Source organism: Pseudochaenichthys georgianus, chromosome 4 (assembly GCF_902827115.2).
Source record: "Pseudochaenichthys georgianus chromosome 4, fPseGeo1.2, whole genome shotgun sequence".
In the NCBI taxonomy this organism is placed as follows: domain Eukaryota; kingdom Metazoa; phylum Chordata; class Actinopteri; order Perciformes; family Channichthyidae; genus Pseudochaenichthys; species Pseudochaenichthys georgianus.
Window position 1 is genome coordinate 26,451,223 of NC_047506.1, and position 18,163 is coordinate 26,469,385.

The 18,163-nt window shown below is 40.4% G+C and overlaps 1 protein-coding gene and 1 long non-coding RNA gene across 2 annotated transcripts; both read left to right on the plus strand.

Annotated features, from left to right (window-relative positions):
• Window positions 1-3,778: 3,778 nt before the first annotated feature.
• Window positions 3,779-6,018, plus strand: LOC117445812 (golgin subfamily A member 6-like protein 22). Its single transcript, XM_034081688.2, has one exon. The coding sequence runs from the start codon at window positions 4,091-4,093 to the stop codon at window positions 5,645-5,647; it is 1,557 nt and encodes a 518-aa protein (XP_033937579.1). The 5' UTR covers window positions 3,779-4,090; the 3' UTR covers window positions 5,648-6,018.
• Window positions 6,019-15,785: 9,767 nt separating this feature from the next.
• On the plus strand, window positions 15,786-17,258 carry LOC139433770 (uncharacterized). Its single transcript, XR_011643162.1, has 4 exons — window positions 15,786-15,920; window positions 16,457-16,563; window positions 16,952-17,012; window positions 17,125-17,258. It is a non-coding gene; the product is annotated as an uncharacterized lncRNA (long non-coding RNA).
• Window positions 17,259-18,163: the final 905 nt, after the last annotated feature.

The following is an 18,163-nucleotide window of genomic DNA, read 5'->3' on the forward strand; positions in this document are numbered from 1 at the left end:
GCAGTGCTTGCTTTACTCTTTGAAAGTCATCACATTAATGCATTGTAAATAGTACACATCTGTCGTAGTTCTTTCTTTATCTACAGAGATCTGCCCTCAAAATAGACCGGAAACTATTCTTTTACCGTTCTGTTTTAATTTCACAATAACGTTAGTAGTAATAATTTGTTTGATATTATTGTTTTTTATTAACTACTCATGTTAAGACTATCTTTTCTGTGTTGCTGTGGGGTTTTTCCATCGCTTTTGTGTTACAAATATCAAAACAATAACTAAATATATCCGTCGTAAACTAAACCAGAAACAGCAGTATATTTTATTTTGTTAACACTGTAAACTTGACAGCTTTTTAACCCAAACCACCTACTGGTTAAAGCACGTTATTACACGTGCAAAAGGGATGTCCAAAATAGCAATTATATACAGTTTTTAATTAACTAATTAATTTGTAGAGAATAACGAGTAATGTATATACTTTATAGGGATCTGCAGATAAATATTTAGTCTTCTCAAGCACCAACAATCATTACATTACATTGCATTTAGCTGACGCTTTTATCCAAAGCGACTTACAATAAGTGCGTTCGACCAACAAAATACAAGCTTGAAGAAAACAGAATCATATAAGTACATCAGGTTTCATAGAGCCAAACATTTCAAGTGCTACTCAACTGGCTTTAGATAAGCCAGTCCTCCAATCAAATATCTCTCCTGATTGTTGACACTTGACAATCACCTTCCCTGAATTTTACTCAGGTGTAACTAAAGTCTGCTTTAAGGGTTGTTTATATTTCACATCATTAATCAGAATCTGTAAAGTAACTAAAATAAATGTAGTGGAGTAAAAATACCAGGTTAACCTTAAAGAAAGCCCTCATACTGACGCTGTGTACAAGAAGGGGATGAGCAGACTCTATTTTCTGAGGAAGCTGAGATCCTTCCACGTGTGCAGCAAGATGCTGGAGATCTTCTAGTCTGTTGTGGCCAGTGCACTCTTCTTTGCTGCGGTCTGCTGGGGGGCAACATAAGAGCCGGTGACACCAGCAGGATCAATAAAGTGATCAGGAAAGCTGGGTCTGTGATCGGCATCAAGCTGGACCCCTTTGAAGCTGTGGTGGAGAGGAGGACACTGAACAGGCTGTTGTCCATGATGGATAACCCACCCATCCTCTCCACCTGCAGCTGGACAGTCAACGGAGCTCCTTCTCCAACAGACTGCTGCAGCTCCGCTGTCACAAGGACCGATACAGGAACACATTCATGCCCACTGCCATAACTCTGTACAATAAATCACCTCTGGCTGGAAGAGAACTCTCTGCTCCATAGTTTCTCTAATACAACATCGCTGTACATTGTACACATATATAATCTGTTTAATATTTGATATTCCATATTCCATTGTCATATATTTTTGAATATGTATATTTGCATATATAATATCTACATGTATATTTTTTATTTCAACACGTAGCCTATATTTTCTATTTTCTTTTTTTTCTATTCTTGTTTATTTGTGGTTTTGTTTTATTGTAAAATGCCTTGTCTTTTATGCTGCTGCAACAAAAACAATGTCCCAAATTGGGATCAATAAAGTACCATCTTATCTTATCTTATTTTATCTTACATTCGGACTAAAACCACCAGACTCAGGGACAGTTTCATCCCACCGGCCATAAAACTATTAAACACCTGAACTTTGAAATAACATCCATAGCATTAATCTGGCTGCTACTTAGAAATGATTTGTCTAATATATCATATTCCAATCACTAGTATAGACTCTTATTGCACTATTTCACTTTTTACTATTTTACTATTTTTCTTTTTGTATTGACTTGCACTATTTTTTCTGTGTATCTGTTTTATTGTGTTGCACTGTTGGAGGAGCCTGTGACCTAAGGGGGGGGGGGGGTAGGAGACGTTCGATTCCTGTTTTGAATAGTGTGCCGTCGATGGGTTTCATTCCATTTCAAAATGCTGTTTGTCGCTCAGCGTAAACTTCGCGCACTGCCACTCCAACATCCAATCACAGAGGTTGAGGACAAATCACGGGATTTGTCAAGCAAAGCACATGGTGGAGTCCCAAACGATAGCTGAGGATTCTGGGTAGTGTAGTGTCTTCGGCCATCCTAAACTGAACACATATTTGTTTCTCCGAATCGAAGGGGAAAAATACAAAAGCATTGTACACAATTTAAACCAATCAATGTTGTGTAATCAACAAGGATAATCTGGTGTTTTTTAGTTGATGAGTAGTGCAGATATCACTGTAAAATTAATCGACAGTAAGGGGAATACTTACTTCCGGGTGTAAAATCCTCCGTTATCCAATGGGAATGGATGCTCACATTGCTCTCCGTAATACAATAAAGGGGACATGATCAAATAGGAATATAATGTTCTTTTAAAAAACGTTAACTAAAGGGAACAATCTATTGGACACAGCTGAAGCTCTGGCCTTCCTTAAAAGCTAACTAATTTAATAAAAATCCCAGTTGTATTACACACAATGTACTGTTTTTTGAGAACAAAAAATCGTAAATAATGCACCATAATACATTCTGACGAAAAATAAAAATTATTATGAATACAAATAAAATAAAAGAAGCCTCCCGTGAGTTACTACAAGCTATAAAGTATATTTTAAAAACGTTTTATAGAATAAAAGCTCCCTGCAGGACGTTGTAGAAATGCGTGTGTGCACCACGACAAAAGAGCCTCATTCACTTTACATTGGGCTTGTTTGCGTGGTGCAGACACGCAAATCTAACAAAGTTCGTGAGTCCACCACGCAATGCAGTGTTAAGGAGTCGTGGTGGAGTCACGCATTCTGGTGAGATCAGGTTGAGCATGCCATGATCCCCTTTGTTTCAGCCCTGTTTCTAAGGTGCTGGACAAAACGTGTAAGTATCATCAACATTTGTTTGCCACAGATCTGATTTTCTGGAATAGTGCAAAAGCCAATTTGAAAAATCCCATTGACTTTTATTTGAGGGAACCATTGCGATGCTAACATGCTACCATCCAAGTTTGCTAACAAACAGACGTCATCCCTGCACCGCTCTATTGCAAAAGGACCTATAAGGCTTGTTGTCCTCTGTCTATACCCTGTAATGATTCAATATAAACTATACCAGTCATTTGAATCGTACTAAGGGTCTGTTTTATTTCTAGTTACCTCTTAATAACAAATGTGTTACCCCCTAAGTCCCTGTACTTCTTCCACTCTACCAACCAGTAGCAGTTATTTCTAATTGGTACCCAATATGACAAAACATTTACAAACTGATATTTGAAATATGACTAATTCAATACGTTTGATAGTGATATATCAAACCAAATAGCTTTAATATTGGAGCATCATCCTTCAGACGCCTGGTGTACCACAACGATGTAAACCACATAGTGGGATATAGTGATATTGCTTCAAACACGATTATATTTAGTGAAATCAAAAATCAATTAAAATCAACTGATCTGTATATAATGTCAGTATTTTTTTAAGTGTGTCTAAGTAGAAACAAACACACAAATAATGCACTTATAATAAATAATTATATATTTTATATTAATAAAGACAGAAAAGACATGTGTGCTTACAAAGAAGCATGTGACTTTGACTCAAAACAACATCAGGAACAATTAAAACAAATTAAATGTTTGCATTGTGTAACTGTAAAGACCTTAAAGCACAACATTCATTCATAAAGTCATAAAGTGGGACAAATTAATTGCATTTTACTACGAAATCACATGTGACCTTAATGGAATCACATGTGACCTTAACGGAATCACATGTGACCTTAACGGAATGACATATTCACAGTTGAGAGTACGCGATGACCTCATCACATGACATCACAGATGAGAGTAGAATCGATGACCTCATCATGACATCACAGATGGCCTTCAAGTTGACGAGGCGAGAGCTCTGAAGTGCAGGCATTCTTCAGTTCTTCAGTTCAGAGCGGCGAGTGGTACACGTATTCAGTCAGAGCAAACTAACTTCACAGTTTTCCAGACAAAACACGTATCACGTAGACACACATATTTCTATTCCTACGCACAACACAAGTCCACAGACAGCGCCATGGATAGAACAAAGTCAGACCAGAGCAGCAAGGAGACATCCCACAGCCAGCACGATGAGAGTCTGCTGCAGTTTGACGCAGAGACCGTCAAACTGCTCGTGATGAGAGGAGATGAACTCTTTGAGTGTGTGACAGTCTGTGAGGAAAGATACGGCGCTCTGGAGGAAAGATACGGCGCTCTGGAGGAAAGATACGGCGCTCTGGAGGAGGAGATGGAAGTTAAAGAGGCTCGACACAAGCAGCAGCTGGACGAGAACCTGGTGACCATAAACCTGCTGAAAGGAAGAGAGGAAGAACTCCTTCAGAGCCAGGAGAAGTCCACCAAGGACCTGGCTGAGAAACAACAGAGCTGGGAGAGTGGAAAACAAGGCATGAAGCATGTAGTGGACGAGAACAACCACCAGGCCGCTAGAAACCACACCTTGGAGACGGAAAAACAAAAGCTGGAATGGAAAGTGAAAGGGGTGATGAAGCACAACAGTCAGCAGACCTTTAGAATCCACACCTTGGAGAAGGAAGTCCACCAGCTGGTGCTCCAGTTGGAAAAGCAGGGAGAAAATAACTCTGAAGACCAACAACCGATGGAGGCCAAGCTAAAAGAGGTGGAGAAGGAGAACGAGGATCTGGCTAAGAAGAACCTGAGCTGCGAGACTGAGCTCAAACAGGTGGAGGCCACACTAAAAGAGGTGGAGAAGGAGAACGAGGATCTGGCAAAGAAGAACACAAGCTGGGAGACGGATGTCAAACAGCTGAAAGACCAGATGAGAGAGAAGGAGGAAAAGTTCTCCAAAGACCTTGCCGAGGAACAGCTGAGCTGGGAGAGTGAGAAACATCAGCTGGAGGGCGAGAGGAGAGAGATGGAGACGACATTAAAACAGGTGGAGGAATCCAAGAAGAAGCTGGCTGAGGAGAACCGCAGCTTGGAGATGGACGTCACACTGAATGTCAGGCTGGTGAAGCAGTTTGAGAAGGACATGGAGGTGCAGCGGGAAGAGTTCTCCGAACGACACCAGAGCTGGGAGACCAAGGCCAGTTCCATGGAGACCGAAATAAAAGAGGTCACTCAGGAAAAGGAAGACCTGGCTCAGACACTTCAGAGCCAGGCGACTGAACTCAAAGACATTCAGGCTCAGTTACACCAGGCAGAGGATGAGAGCAACCTGAGCTGGGAGACAAAAGTCCAGCAGCTTGAGGAGGAGATGAAGGAGCAGAAGGAGAAGTGCTCCAAAGACCTGAGCCAGAAACACCAGAGCTGGGAGGCCACGGTTCATCTGATGGAGACTCGACTGAAGGAGGCGAAGGAGGAGAGGGACGACCTCGCTCAGACGCGACTGAGCTGGGAGACTAAAGAGATGAAAATGGAGGACGAGAAGACACTTCTGGAGGACCTGTGTCTTCACATGAAGAATAAGAGCAGAGGATTCTTCGCTCACAGGAGGGCGACTGAGGAAAGGGACGTCGTGTTGCAGAAAATGCTACGCAAGATGCAAGAGAAGGAGATGAAAAAGAAAGCAAAGGGGGAGAAAGAGGAGAAGGAGGAGGCCGGACGTCAGTAGCTGCCTTTTCCTCTCCTCTTTCCCTCCTCTCACCTCCTTCCTCCTACCTCACCCCCTCCTGCCTTCCCATTTTCATACTCAGGGTTTTCTCCTGGAGCTCAGGTTTTCCCGCAATCTGTATAATGGATGTAAAAAAACTCACTTTAAGTCCCTCCCCCTTTAACTGTACCTACTTCCTGCTACCTCACCCTCTCTCACCTTACTCCATCCTTTACCTCCTTCCTCCATACTCCCCCTCCCTTCACCCCAAACGCTCTCCTCCATGTCCCTCACCTCTTCCTTCCTACATCACCCTCTCTTCCCATTTTCATATTTAGTGTTTTTTAGTTGTATTTAGACTTGATTTTAAAATAAAATGTTAATTAAATGTATTCTGTGTGTGCCTCACTGTGTAAACGTATACAGTATATATTAATTACTGTAGACATGTTGGTTACTAAAGTACCGCTATCTGTTCTGTTTGTGATTTAAACAACTTTGAATTGAATAAATACAACAACAATAGAATATGTTTGTGTAGATTGTTCTTTTATTTTGGGGTTCAATTACATTGTTTTGTTTTTGTTGTTTTTTAAAAATGTGTTGATTTCATATGAGCTGTTAAAGTGTTCAAAGCTCAGGGTTTAAACGTTATTTAAAGGTCCCCTATTATACTGTTTGTCAGGTCTCAGATACAGAACATGTCTTGTAATGATACAGAAACAGGAAGCGTCTGTTGAAGACTCAGGAGAACATTGAGGAAGTTGGCCAGGAAACTGAGTCTGAACAGGGAGTTGAGGAGACACCAGACTTGCAACATAGTGAGCCTCCTTCGCCGTCCCCAGTAACTGAAGCACCAAATCTGAGAAAATCCACAAGACATAGAAAACCGCCTGACAGACTTATAGAACAATAAACTGTTCAATCAATCAATCAATCAATCAATCAATCAATCAATCAATCAATCAATCAATCAATCAATCAATCAATCAATCAACCAATCAATCAATCAATCAATCAATCAATCAATGTTTATTTATATAGCCCAATATCACAAATGTTACATTTGTCTCAGTGGTCTTCACAGTGTTTACAGAATATCAGTATGACAATACGACACCCTCTGTCCTTAGACCCTCACATCGCACAAGGAAAAACTTCCAAAGAAAACCCAGTTTAAAGGGAAAAATGGGAGAAACCTCAGGGAGAGCAACAGAGGAGGGATCCCTCTCCCAGGACGGACAGACGTGCAATAGATGCCGTGTGTAAATTGAAAAGATAATACATTTGCAACATAGGTAGTCCAAATGTTTGGAAATGCATGTGTGTATAATAGGAAGATGAATCCACGAGGATATCCATCCAGGACCGATGATCCAGGACCACAGCCACGACTCGAGATCCAGCGCTCGCGATCCAGGACACAGGACCGCAGGATCATCCATGACTCCGGATCCCGGCGTATATAGACACCAAAAAGAAAGAAATGTGGGGAAGCTGGGTTAATCGGAACATGAGAGTACACAGGTACAGACAGAGAGAAGGAAGAAGTAAGATGTCCCCCGACAAACTAAGCCTATATCAGCAAAACTAGGGGCTGAATCTAATCAGCCCTAACTATAAGCTTTATCAAAAAGGAAGGTCTTAAGCGCACTCTTAAAAACGGATAGGCTGTCTGCCGCCCGAACACAAACTGGAAGCTGATTCCACAAATGTGGAGCTTGATAAGAAAAGGCTCTGGCTCCCATTGTACTTTTAGAGATTCTAGGAACAACCAACAACCCTGCATTCTTGGAACGCAATGCCCTAGTAGGACAGTAGGGTATAATGAGTTCTTTAAGGTAAGATGGCGCCTGCCCATTAAGGGCTTTGTAGGTGAGAAGAAGAATTTTAAATTCTATCCTGTGTTCTATAGGGAGCCAGTGTAAGGCAGCCAGAACAGGAGTAATGTGGTCCCTTTTCCTAACTCTGGTTAGTACACGAGCTGCAGCATTTTGAATCAGCTGAAGCGACTTGACTGACTTCTTAGTACTCCCTGATAATAAAGAGTTACAATAATCCAGTCTAGAAGTAACAAATGCATGGACTAGTTTCTCTGCATCGTTTTGAGGCAAGATATTCCTGATCTTTGCAATGTTACGTAGATGGAAGTAGGCGGTCCTTGAAATTGATGTTATGTGGGCGTTAAAGGATAAATCCTGATCAAATATAACACCAAGATTCCTTACAGTCTCACTGGAGGCCAAATGAATGCCATCCATAGTTAGTATATCTTTAGATAATTTGTTTCGTAGATTCTTCGGGCCAAGTACAATAACTTCAGTTTTGGTCGTGTTTAACATTAAAAAGTTTAAGGTCATCCACGTTTTTAAGTCCTTGAGGCAGTCTTGAATTTTATTTAGATGATTAATTTCATCAGGCTTGATTGATAAATATAGTTGAGTATCATCCGCATAACAATGAAAGTTTACAGAATGATTCCTTATAATATTGCCTAATGGAAGCATATATAATGTGAACAAAATAGGTCCGAGCACTGAGCCCTGTGGCACTCCATGGCTAACTTTGGACTAACTGTTGACATGCAGTTATAAGTGACTTTAAGAAAAGAGCATGGTTGATATTTGATATTTGTGTCATAAGTTTTGTTCACAATAGATCTTTTATTTAGAGTAAATATCAAGTTAAAAACGGCTATACTTTCTTTACAGTATGTTTAGACATTTTGAATGTTTAAAATGTTTACATTTGAAGACTGTACGTTCCAGAAGCTTTATAATTAAGAAATGTGTTATACTGACCTGTTTGGAAAGGGGATGTAATGATAGGTGTTTATGCCTCGTTACAAAGCATATATGTTACCACTATTATACTGTTTTTCATCAATATATCACAGGTCTCAGATATATACAGAGCCTGTCTCTGATTGGTTGAAACACCAAACAGATCATTGCAGCATTACCCATAATCCCCTCTGTTTCAGCCCTGTTTCGAAAGTGCTGATTCTCTGTCTGTTACTTTAGATGAAAATAAGGAGCCCCTCCCCACGCCCCTCTGAGAGACATTTGGTTACAAAGAACTCAATGGTGCTCTAGGAGGAGATTCAGGTGATAAGGTGTGGGGGGGTGGGGGGGTTACCTTGGTTGCTGATTGGCTAATGGTTACACAAGACAAAAAATCGTCATGACATCATAAAGTGGCCAAAATTTGACACATGTTGATGTAGAAGAGACATGAAGAAGAGGGGACACATGTTGATGTAGAAGAGACATGAAGAAGAGGGGACACATGTTGATGTATAGAGGAGACATGAAGAAGAGGGGACACATGCTGATGTAGAAGAGACATGAAGAAGAGGGGACACATGTTGATGTAGAAGAGACGTGAAGAAGAGGGGACACATGTTGATGTAGAAGAGACATGAAGAAGAGGGGACACATGTTGATGTAGAAGAGACATGAAGAAGAGGGGACACATGCTGATGGAGAAGAGACATGAAGAAGAGGGGACACATGTTGATGTAGAAGAGACATGAAGAAGAGGGGACACATGTTGATGTAGAAGAGACGTGAAGAAGAGGGGACACATGTTGATAGAAGCAGGCCCGGTTCCAGAACAAAATTACTCAGGGTGCATCTGAGATTAGAGAGGGTGCAGTGGTAAAGTGCTATTTTTATAAGTGGGGAGTGGACCTAGCACCCTAGGGGGTCCTGACCTCCCGGAGGGTCCTCACCTTCTCTAGGGGGGTCCGGGGGCATGCTCCCCCGGGAAGATTATTTTTTAAATATTGAAGTTAAAAGCATCAATCTGGTGAACTTTGAGAGCAAAATGAAGAGGTCTATGTATCTATGTGCTCTTTGCTTGATTCATGCCTTCCCAGTCCCTTATCACGTACAAGAGCATGGCGCCAGTTGCTGCAGCCAGTTGTGGTGAAGGCATCTGACTTACTTGAACCGAAATGTCGACATGCATAGCAGAAGATGGCATCTTTTTCACATGAATATTCCAGCCAATCTCTGTTTTGAAACCATGAGCTGCAAAATGAGCGCCTTACCCCACTGGACAGGCGAGTTCAACACACTCTCACTCCCTAAGCGTCCAGGAGCAACGTTTGGTCAGTGTCCGTGGCGTCCAATTGTGACGCTCCTAGGCTCCTTCAGCGTCATAAAGGGACGCAAATAGCTTTCAACTGATTGCAATGTATTCCCATCTGCGGCGGGATTTGACGCACATGGAAGCACGGCATTCGTTTGTGTCGGCTGCCCTTAAAGGCAATGTGAGCGTCCATTCCCATTGGATAACGGAGAATTGTACACCCGGAAGTAAGTACTCCTCTTACTGTCGATTGATTTTACAGTGATATCTGCACTACTCATCGACTAAAAAACACCAGATTATCCTTGTTAATTACACAACATTGATTGGTTTAAATTGTGTGCAATGCTTTTGTATTTTTCCCCTTTGATTCTGAGAAACAAATATTTTTTCTGAGTAAAGGATGGCAGAAGACACTACACTACCCAGAATCCCCAGCTATCGTTTGGACTACACCATGTGCTCTGTTTGACAAACCCCATTTTTTTCACCATTCATTCCAATGGCTGGCGTCTATGTCACGTGATCTTCAAATTTCTCCCTGCAGAAAAAGAAAACATGGCCGAACTTCGTTTTATTCTCGGTGATTTTCCACTATACATTCTCCAGTTCGGCCATGTTTTCTTTTTCATCATGGCCTATTTTAAAGTTAGTTTGGCCATTAAAATGCGTTTTGATGTCATTTTATGCGAGAAATATGAGTTGTTATTTTAGATTATGTGTGCAGTGGATGTACATGATCTTTAGTTTGCTAGTTATTACGAAGATTACTTCAGGAAATCGCGACGTTTTCATTGTTACCAAGGTGGTTGCTAGGGACACTGCTATCGATATTATTTCTGTTATGTTGTGTAACTGTTTAATGCTGTTATCTTTATTGCTACCCCCTTCCCCGTCAATGTATAGTGTTGGTTCACAGCGCAAACATATTAGTTTAACAAAATCTGCATCTAAAGATAGCCTACGTTATTTTCCCCTGTGCAATTCCAGTCTCACATCTCACATCACATCGTCATTAACAAATACCGGAAACAGACCGAAAACATTTAAAAATAATAATAATAATAATACTTTATTCCGAGTGTGCTTGCTTTCCTCTTTGAAAGTCATTACATAACGGCATTGTAATACACGGTTCGGCTGCATTAAATATTACATATCTGCCGTAGTTCTGTATTTATAGAGCCCTTATGAGAAGAAATCTAGACAAACATGAGGAACTGAAAACGTGACGTGGATCATAAATATATCAGCCATTAAACAACATCTTACATTTCTTTTCACACAATACGTCTCCTTGCAGTATCAACACTAATTCGGCTCACTTTTATATTTGATCCAATTGGTAGATAGGCTGTATTTACACCATAAAGGTGCACAGCTGATATAAAGGTACACCTAGTGGTTAAAGCATGTTATTGAATTTCATTATTTTTATTATTATATATTAATAGGATCCCTATAAAGTATATTCATTACTCGTTATTCTCTACTAATAGTTCCTTAAAGACTGTATATAATGACTATTTTGCACATCCCTTTCAACATTTCAAGATTTTCTAAGGTTTCTTGACATATCATATAGGCCTACACAACTATGGTGTAGTTCTACACTGAATGAAAAACGTGGGTCTCAGGTTCCTCAATAGTGCATTACAAGACATCTATCAATATTTGTGCATACCTTGAAGATTATTATCAACTGATATTTAAGAAGTGTGTTACATTTGAAATGGCAGAAAGTCTTGTTGCAATTTCCAGATATTAAAAGAGGTCCCTTGAGTTTCTCTGGTAATTATCAATAGTAGCAGTTAAGTGAATACTGTTCAAACAATACCTGTGTTTGTGTTTTATATTGATTTCTTTGTTTTATCCTTTCATAAATGTGAGGACTAAAATGGCTATAAACATTCTGGGCTGGTTGGAGTAAACAGGGTTTTATTGCTCTGTGGGGGAGGTGTAGGTATGCAGGACAGGGGGCTAGGTGGATGAGAGTATATTCTGCTTAAGATCTCTAGCATGTCATGTTTCAGGGAAGTCTACATATCTTGAATAGTATATGTGTGGGTTTAATTACTTTGTATTAATAATAAGCAGTCTGTGTAACCAGAAGTTGGAGATATGAGAGATGAAATCTTTGTGTTATCTTTGTGAGCAAGGAAATATCCTTTAAGACACAACTGAGATCTGAGGTGTGTGGAGGCTGCAGAAATATGAGACAGTGAATGCCAGAGGTGTTTGTTTTGCTTCAAACTGAAACTGTTTGGTTCTCTGCTGGCACGCGCGGATTCACGTTTGCATCTCCCAATGAGATGACCTGAAAAGAGGACCAGTTTGACCCCACCCCTTCCTGTTTGTGTTGGTATGAAAGAATCTGTTCAGCCTTTTGTCCGCTCTCTCTTCTCGCGCTGCTCAGACCGGAGGGTCTTGCAGCACGTGAATCAGGGCAGGAGTAGGCATACTCCTTACATTACGGATATGATATGATATGGCTTTGTATGGTATGGTAATGTATTATATTGTATTGCATTATTACCTTTTATAATTAAAACAGATTATTGTTTAACCCTCGTCCTGGTTGTTTTGAGTGTTCCTTCTTTTGAAGCAAACTCATGGGATCGGCGCGGAGAAGTGCTATCTTCTCCATCACACTTTAGAAACAGGGCTGAAACCAACACAATCTCACTCCCTAAGCGTCCAATAGCGACGTTTGGTCAGTGTCCGTGGCGTCCAATTGTGACGCTCCTAGGCTCCTTCAGCGTCATAAAGAGACGCAAATAGCTTTCAACTGATTGCAATGTATTCCCATCTGCGGCGGGATTTGACGCTCATGGAAGCACGGCATTCGTTTATGTCGGCTGCCCTTAAAGGTAATGTGAGCGTCCATTCCCAGGAGTAAAGGATGGCAGAAGACACTACACTACCCAGAATCCCCAGCTATCGTTTGGACTACACCATGTGCTCTTGACAAACCCCGTGATAGTCCTCAAGCTCTGTGATTGGAGAGTGTGCTCCGAGGGTTACGCCGATTCTCGAACAGCACTTGAAATGGGATGGAACCACGGCAGACTGTCCAAAACTGGATTTGAACGAGTCCACCGCCTCCCCCCTCCCCCACCCCGTCCCCAGAACTACACATGCTGGCTATTCTGTTTCGCAACATGTTCTCTATGGCACGTCTCTACTGGGAGTTGTAGTTTTAAAAGACGTTTTCGTATTTCCCATAATAAGAAGTTGCCAGTATTAAACTGTGTACATCCCTGGAGGTTTAGGGGACAGGAAACAATCACATTTAAAACATATAATTAATAAATGGGTGAAAATTGCTTGTGCCCATTATGGGCAGTATTACTATATATACCCACATGCCAGCTAAGGTCAGAAGAGCTTTATTTAACAGCTGGTCTTATGTGTGTGACCCCTGTGATAACATTACATTACATTAATTGATAAGCCTGAAACATGCACTTGTCAAGGTTCAGAGGCACATTGTGCAAATATGGCAGTAGCCATCGATCAGCTTAAGATAAGATATACTTTATTGATCCCAAGTTGGAACATTTGCGTTACATCAGCATGTGTAACAGTTAAATATGCAGTTGTGTTTATTTGAAAATCATTTAGTATAATCACATAAATTCTGTGTTTTATATTCAACAATTCTGTGTTCTTTATTTATTGATTGTTCAATACCTGACAAGGCCGGAGATGAAATATCTACATACATCTATAAGAGTATAATACATTATGTATAATATCAGTTAAAATAAGTGCTTCAACATAGTTAACATTGCTGGAGGTATGCACAAATATTGATAGATGTCTTGTAATGCACTATTGAGGAACCTGCAACCCAAGTTTTTCATTCAGTGCAGAACTACACCACAGTTGTGTAGGCCTATATGATATGTCAATAAACCTTAGAAAATCATGAAATCTTGAAAGGGATGTGCAAAATAGTCATTACATACAGTCTTTAATTAACAATTAGTAGAGAATAACGAGTAATGAATATACTTTATAGGGATCGTATTAATATCTAATAATAAAAATATTGAAATTCAATAACATGCTTTAACCACCAGGTGTCCCTTTATATCAACTGTGCACCTTTATGGTGTAAATACAGCCTATCTACCAATTGGATCAAATATAAAAGTGAGCCGAATTAGTGTTGATACTGCAAGGAGACGCATTGTGTGAAAAGAAATGTAAGATGTTGTTTAATGGTTGATATATTTATGATCCACGTCACGTTTTCAGTTCCTCATGTTTGTCTTCTCATCAGGGCTCTATAAATACAGAACTACGGCAGATATGTAATATGTAGTGCAGCCGAACCGTGTATTACAATGCCGTTATGTGATGACTTTCAAAGAGAAAAGCAAGCACACTCGGAATAAGGTATTATTATTATTTCGGTCTGTTTCCGGTATTTGTTAATGACGGTGTGCTCTGAGATGTGAGACTGGAATTGCACAGGGGGAAATAACGTAGGCTATCTTTAGATGCGGATTTTGTTAAACTAATATGTTTAGGCTGTGGACCAACACTATACATTGACGGGGAAGGGGGTAGCAATAAAGATAACACCATTAAACAGTTACACAACATAACAGAAATAATATCGATAGCAGCGTCCCTAGCAACCACCTGGTAACAATGAAAACGTCGCGATTTCCTGAAGTAATCTTCGTAATAACTAGCAAACTAAAGATCATGTACATCCACTGCACACATAATCTGAAATAACAACTCATATTTCTCGCATCAAATGACATCAAAACGCATTTTAATGGCCAAACTAACTTTAAAATAGGCATTTTACACCTAGAATAAAACGAAGTCCGGCCATGTTTTCTTTTTCTGCAGGGAGACATTTGAAGATCACGTGACATAGACGCCAGCCATCGGAATGAATGGTGAAAAAAAACGGGGTTTGTCAAACAGAGCACATGGTGTAGGCCAAACGATAGCTGGGGATTCTGGGTAGTGTAGTGTCTTCTGCCATCCTTTACTCAGAAAACATATTTGTTTCTCCGAATCGAAGGGGAAAAATACAAAAGCATTGTACACAATTTAAACCAATCAATGTTGTGTAATTAACAAGGATAATCTGGTGTTTTTTAGTCGATGAGTAGTGCAGATATCACTGTAAAATCAATCGACAGTAAGAGGAGTACTTACTTCCGGGTGTAAAATTCTCCGTTATCCAATGGGAATGGATGCTCACATTGCCTTTAAGGGCAGCCGGCATAAACGAATGCCGTGCTTCCATGAGCGTCAAATCCCGACGCAGATGGGAATACATTGCAATCAGTTGAAAGCTATTTGCGTCCCTTTATGACGCTGAAGGAGCCTAGGAGCGTCACAATTGGACGCCACGGACACTGACCAAACGTCTCTATTGGACGCTTAGGGAGTGAGAGTGTGTTGAGAGGGTGTTGGAGCTATATATCTCTTTATATTATTTAATAGTTTAAACATTTATTTTCTTGCTGTTTATAGTGTTTATTATTATTATTTATATGTATTCTTAATTAGCGTCATAAGTTAAAGTAGTTTCTATGCTTTTATTTTGAAGGAATATTTTGGGCACCTGATGTAATTGTATATATTGGAGACAGGTGGGTTGTGGGAGCCAGAGCACTAGTAGGCAAACGGTTTTTTACCAGGGTTTTTCCAACCACAAGAAAGGAAAGTCATAGGAACGGCTTAAAGGAACCAACCATAGGAAACCTGTTCATTGTCAATGATATTGGATCATAATAAATGCACAACGGAGAATCTTGTCTGGACCTGGATCAGGGGCGTCGCCTGGGGTAGTCATCCGGGGCTTTAGCCCCGGATGTTTTTTCCTTAGCCCCGGAAAAATTCTCCCTCAATAATATAATACATTAACCTACTTTACCTATAGGACGGACGGCAGAATTGTAATTTCCCATGTTCAGTGAATGCAACACAGAGGCAAGACGACGCCACCAGACCAATCAGAGACGTGCATGGAAATAAACGTGTTTTATTGGCTGACAGGTACGTACCTCTCCTCTGTGACAATGTTTAAACTTTAAACTGTCAGCCCCGGACGCGGAGATTCTGAAGATGGACATTAGACATTTCTTTAATAAAAAAGACGGCAATTCTCAAGTGGTGGCTCACACAACAACCCCAGAGCCACCACCGGAGCCAGGTGAACAAGGTATGTACCTGTCAGTAAACTTACAAGTTATGTCAACATGTAAGCAAAGCATAAATTATAGCTACGTTGACGTTACTTTGAATCGCGGGGGTAAGCTAACCCGTTAGCAAGTAGCTATAGCTAGCCAGATATATTAAATAAACACTTTGTCATACAATCTAAATGTTGTGTTTTTTAGCGTTACTTGGTGATTTCAAAGAAAGATCTCTGGGAAATGTTAACTTACTGTTCGACATGAAGCTAGAAGCTACCTTACAGTAGTAGTTGATCCTGAGTCCTGCCAGTTAAAGTGTTTCATAGTTAGCTTAGCTAAGCATCAACCTAGCACTGAAATATATATGGATGTTATGTGACGGTATTTCTGAGAAAAAGCCAGCTGAAATGGTGGCATAGTTGCCACTGCTTTACGTGTCGACAGCATGTTTGAACGTATTTGCAACAGTAAATGTGGCTGTCTGGCCACTGACGTTGCCCAGAGCCATTTAATAGAAGAGTTACGACATCTCCGTTCACTCCAATGGACCACTTTTTTACAGCAATGGCGGATCGTGGAGCCTCTCAATCGTTCCCCGGAAGTTAGGGCCAAGGCTGGCAGAGCTGTGGAGTTGCAGCATAATACACCGTTCGTGATGGACTTTTAAAGGTAAGAAGAAGTTTAAAGATGTATATTGCGGATATTATCAGTACATCTGATTCAAATGAACATGTGTATTAAAGGATGTCAGTGAATTATCCCTAAATTAGTAGATTTAGGGAACGTTTACAGATAACAGATTAAGCTAGCATACCGAAGCAAGTTAGCACACACGTTGAACAGCCTTTTAATTGTACATTCCGTTCTCTCTATGTCATTCCGTCCAACATGTTGAATTAGAGAAGAGGGGCTTCTAAACGGGATTGTATGCGGGGGTGGAGGGAGTTAAATATTAGATAAATATAACTTTGGTGCGTGTAAGAGTGAGTGTTTTTAGCAGAGCCATATTGTGTCCTTGTGATTCTGTTGATTATTACCTGTCTGTATAATGTTGCAGCCCAGCTGATTCTGGATTGATGGCAAAGGGAGAGGGACTTAAGTGAGAGTGAAAACACAAGGTATGTTTAATACTACTGTTTTATATAAGTAAACACGTTATCTCCCCAAGGCAATAGGGGTGCTATATAGGTGTGTATAACCCTTTCTCCTGTCTGTTGCTCCCTCTCTCAGCACAAGAACCAGAGGGGGGTTCAATGGAGCCTGAATACCTGCACTGAGACCCTCACCCTGCACCCTGAGTCTCAACTCTCAGTGTTTTTCAAGCCTTTCCCTGTTTTTTTGTATTAAACAAAACATTAAGCTTTCCCAATGGTGTGGTTTTTGTTTTGTGAAAAAGTGCAAATGCAGTGTTTGTATATAAATCACATATTTTGTTGCTGTTGGTCGTGAAATTGCTCCTGCTGACTTGAGCCAGCCATTTTTTCCTCCGCTCTGTGTCAGTGGGGAAGCCGTACATTCGTACTCCTTTCTCTGAACGATTGGAGCATCCCCAGGCAGCACATCAAACCATGGTGGCTACTAGGAGGCAGCACAGCAAACCAGGACAACACAGAGGAAAAGGCACCGACAAACTGCATGATATGCTCTTCTATGTTTATTGAATTCCATGTATTTGCAATGGATGTTCCTAAAGCAACACATTTAACATCATCATCATCATATCCTGTCGGTCTCCTGTCCTTTCTGAAAGCCATAAAGACGACATTAGTCATTTAGATAACTTGTGTCCTCAATTACCAGGGGATTACTGAAACTACCATGAATTTAGGAAAATGGTAGAAATGAATCCAATCTGAATTTTAAAGCATTACTTTAGATCCCCTCCCTCTAAATGTATCAATAAACATTAGAAAGTGATCCTCCTGACTACCATACAAGTTTAAGAAGATAATATTGGTTTGAAAGAATTCAAAGCTATAAATAAACAGCAACAGGCTCTTTAACCAAGGCACTGTTAGTAACATGTAAACTAGTTGTTCACACTAATCCTAATATTATCACTTAATATTAGCAAATTCGATTTTATTTTGAAAACATATTGATGTAAATACATACACATATCGATTTGTTGTATAAATATTGCAAATCAAAACCTTTATTCACTAATAATTACCAAAAATCGTAGTTCTATCTCCTGTTATCAATGCATTCACATTGCCCGCTATGAACTTCCGGGGAACGATCCCTCGTCTACATGAACCACGTGACG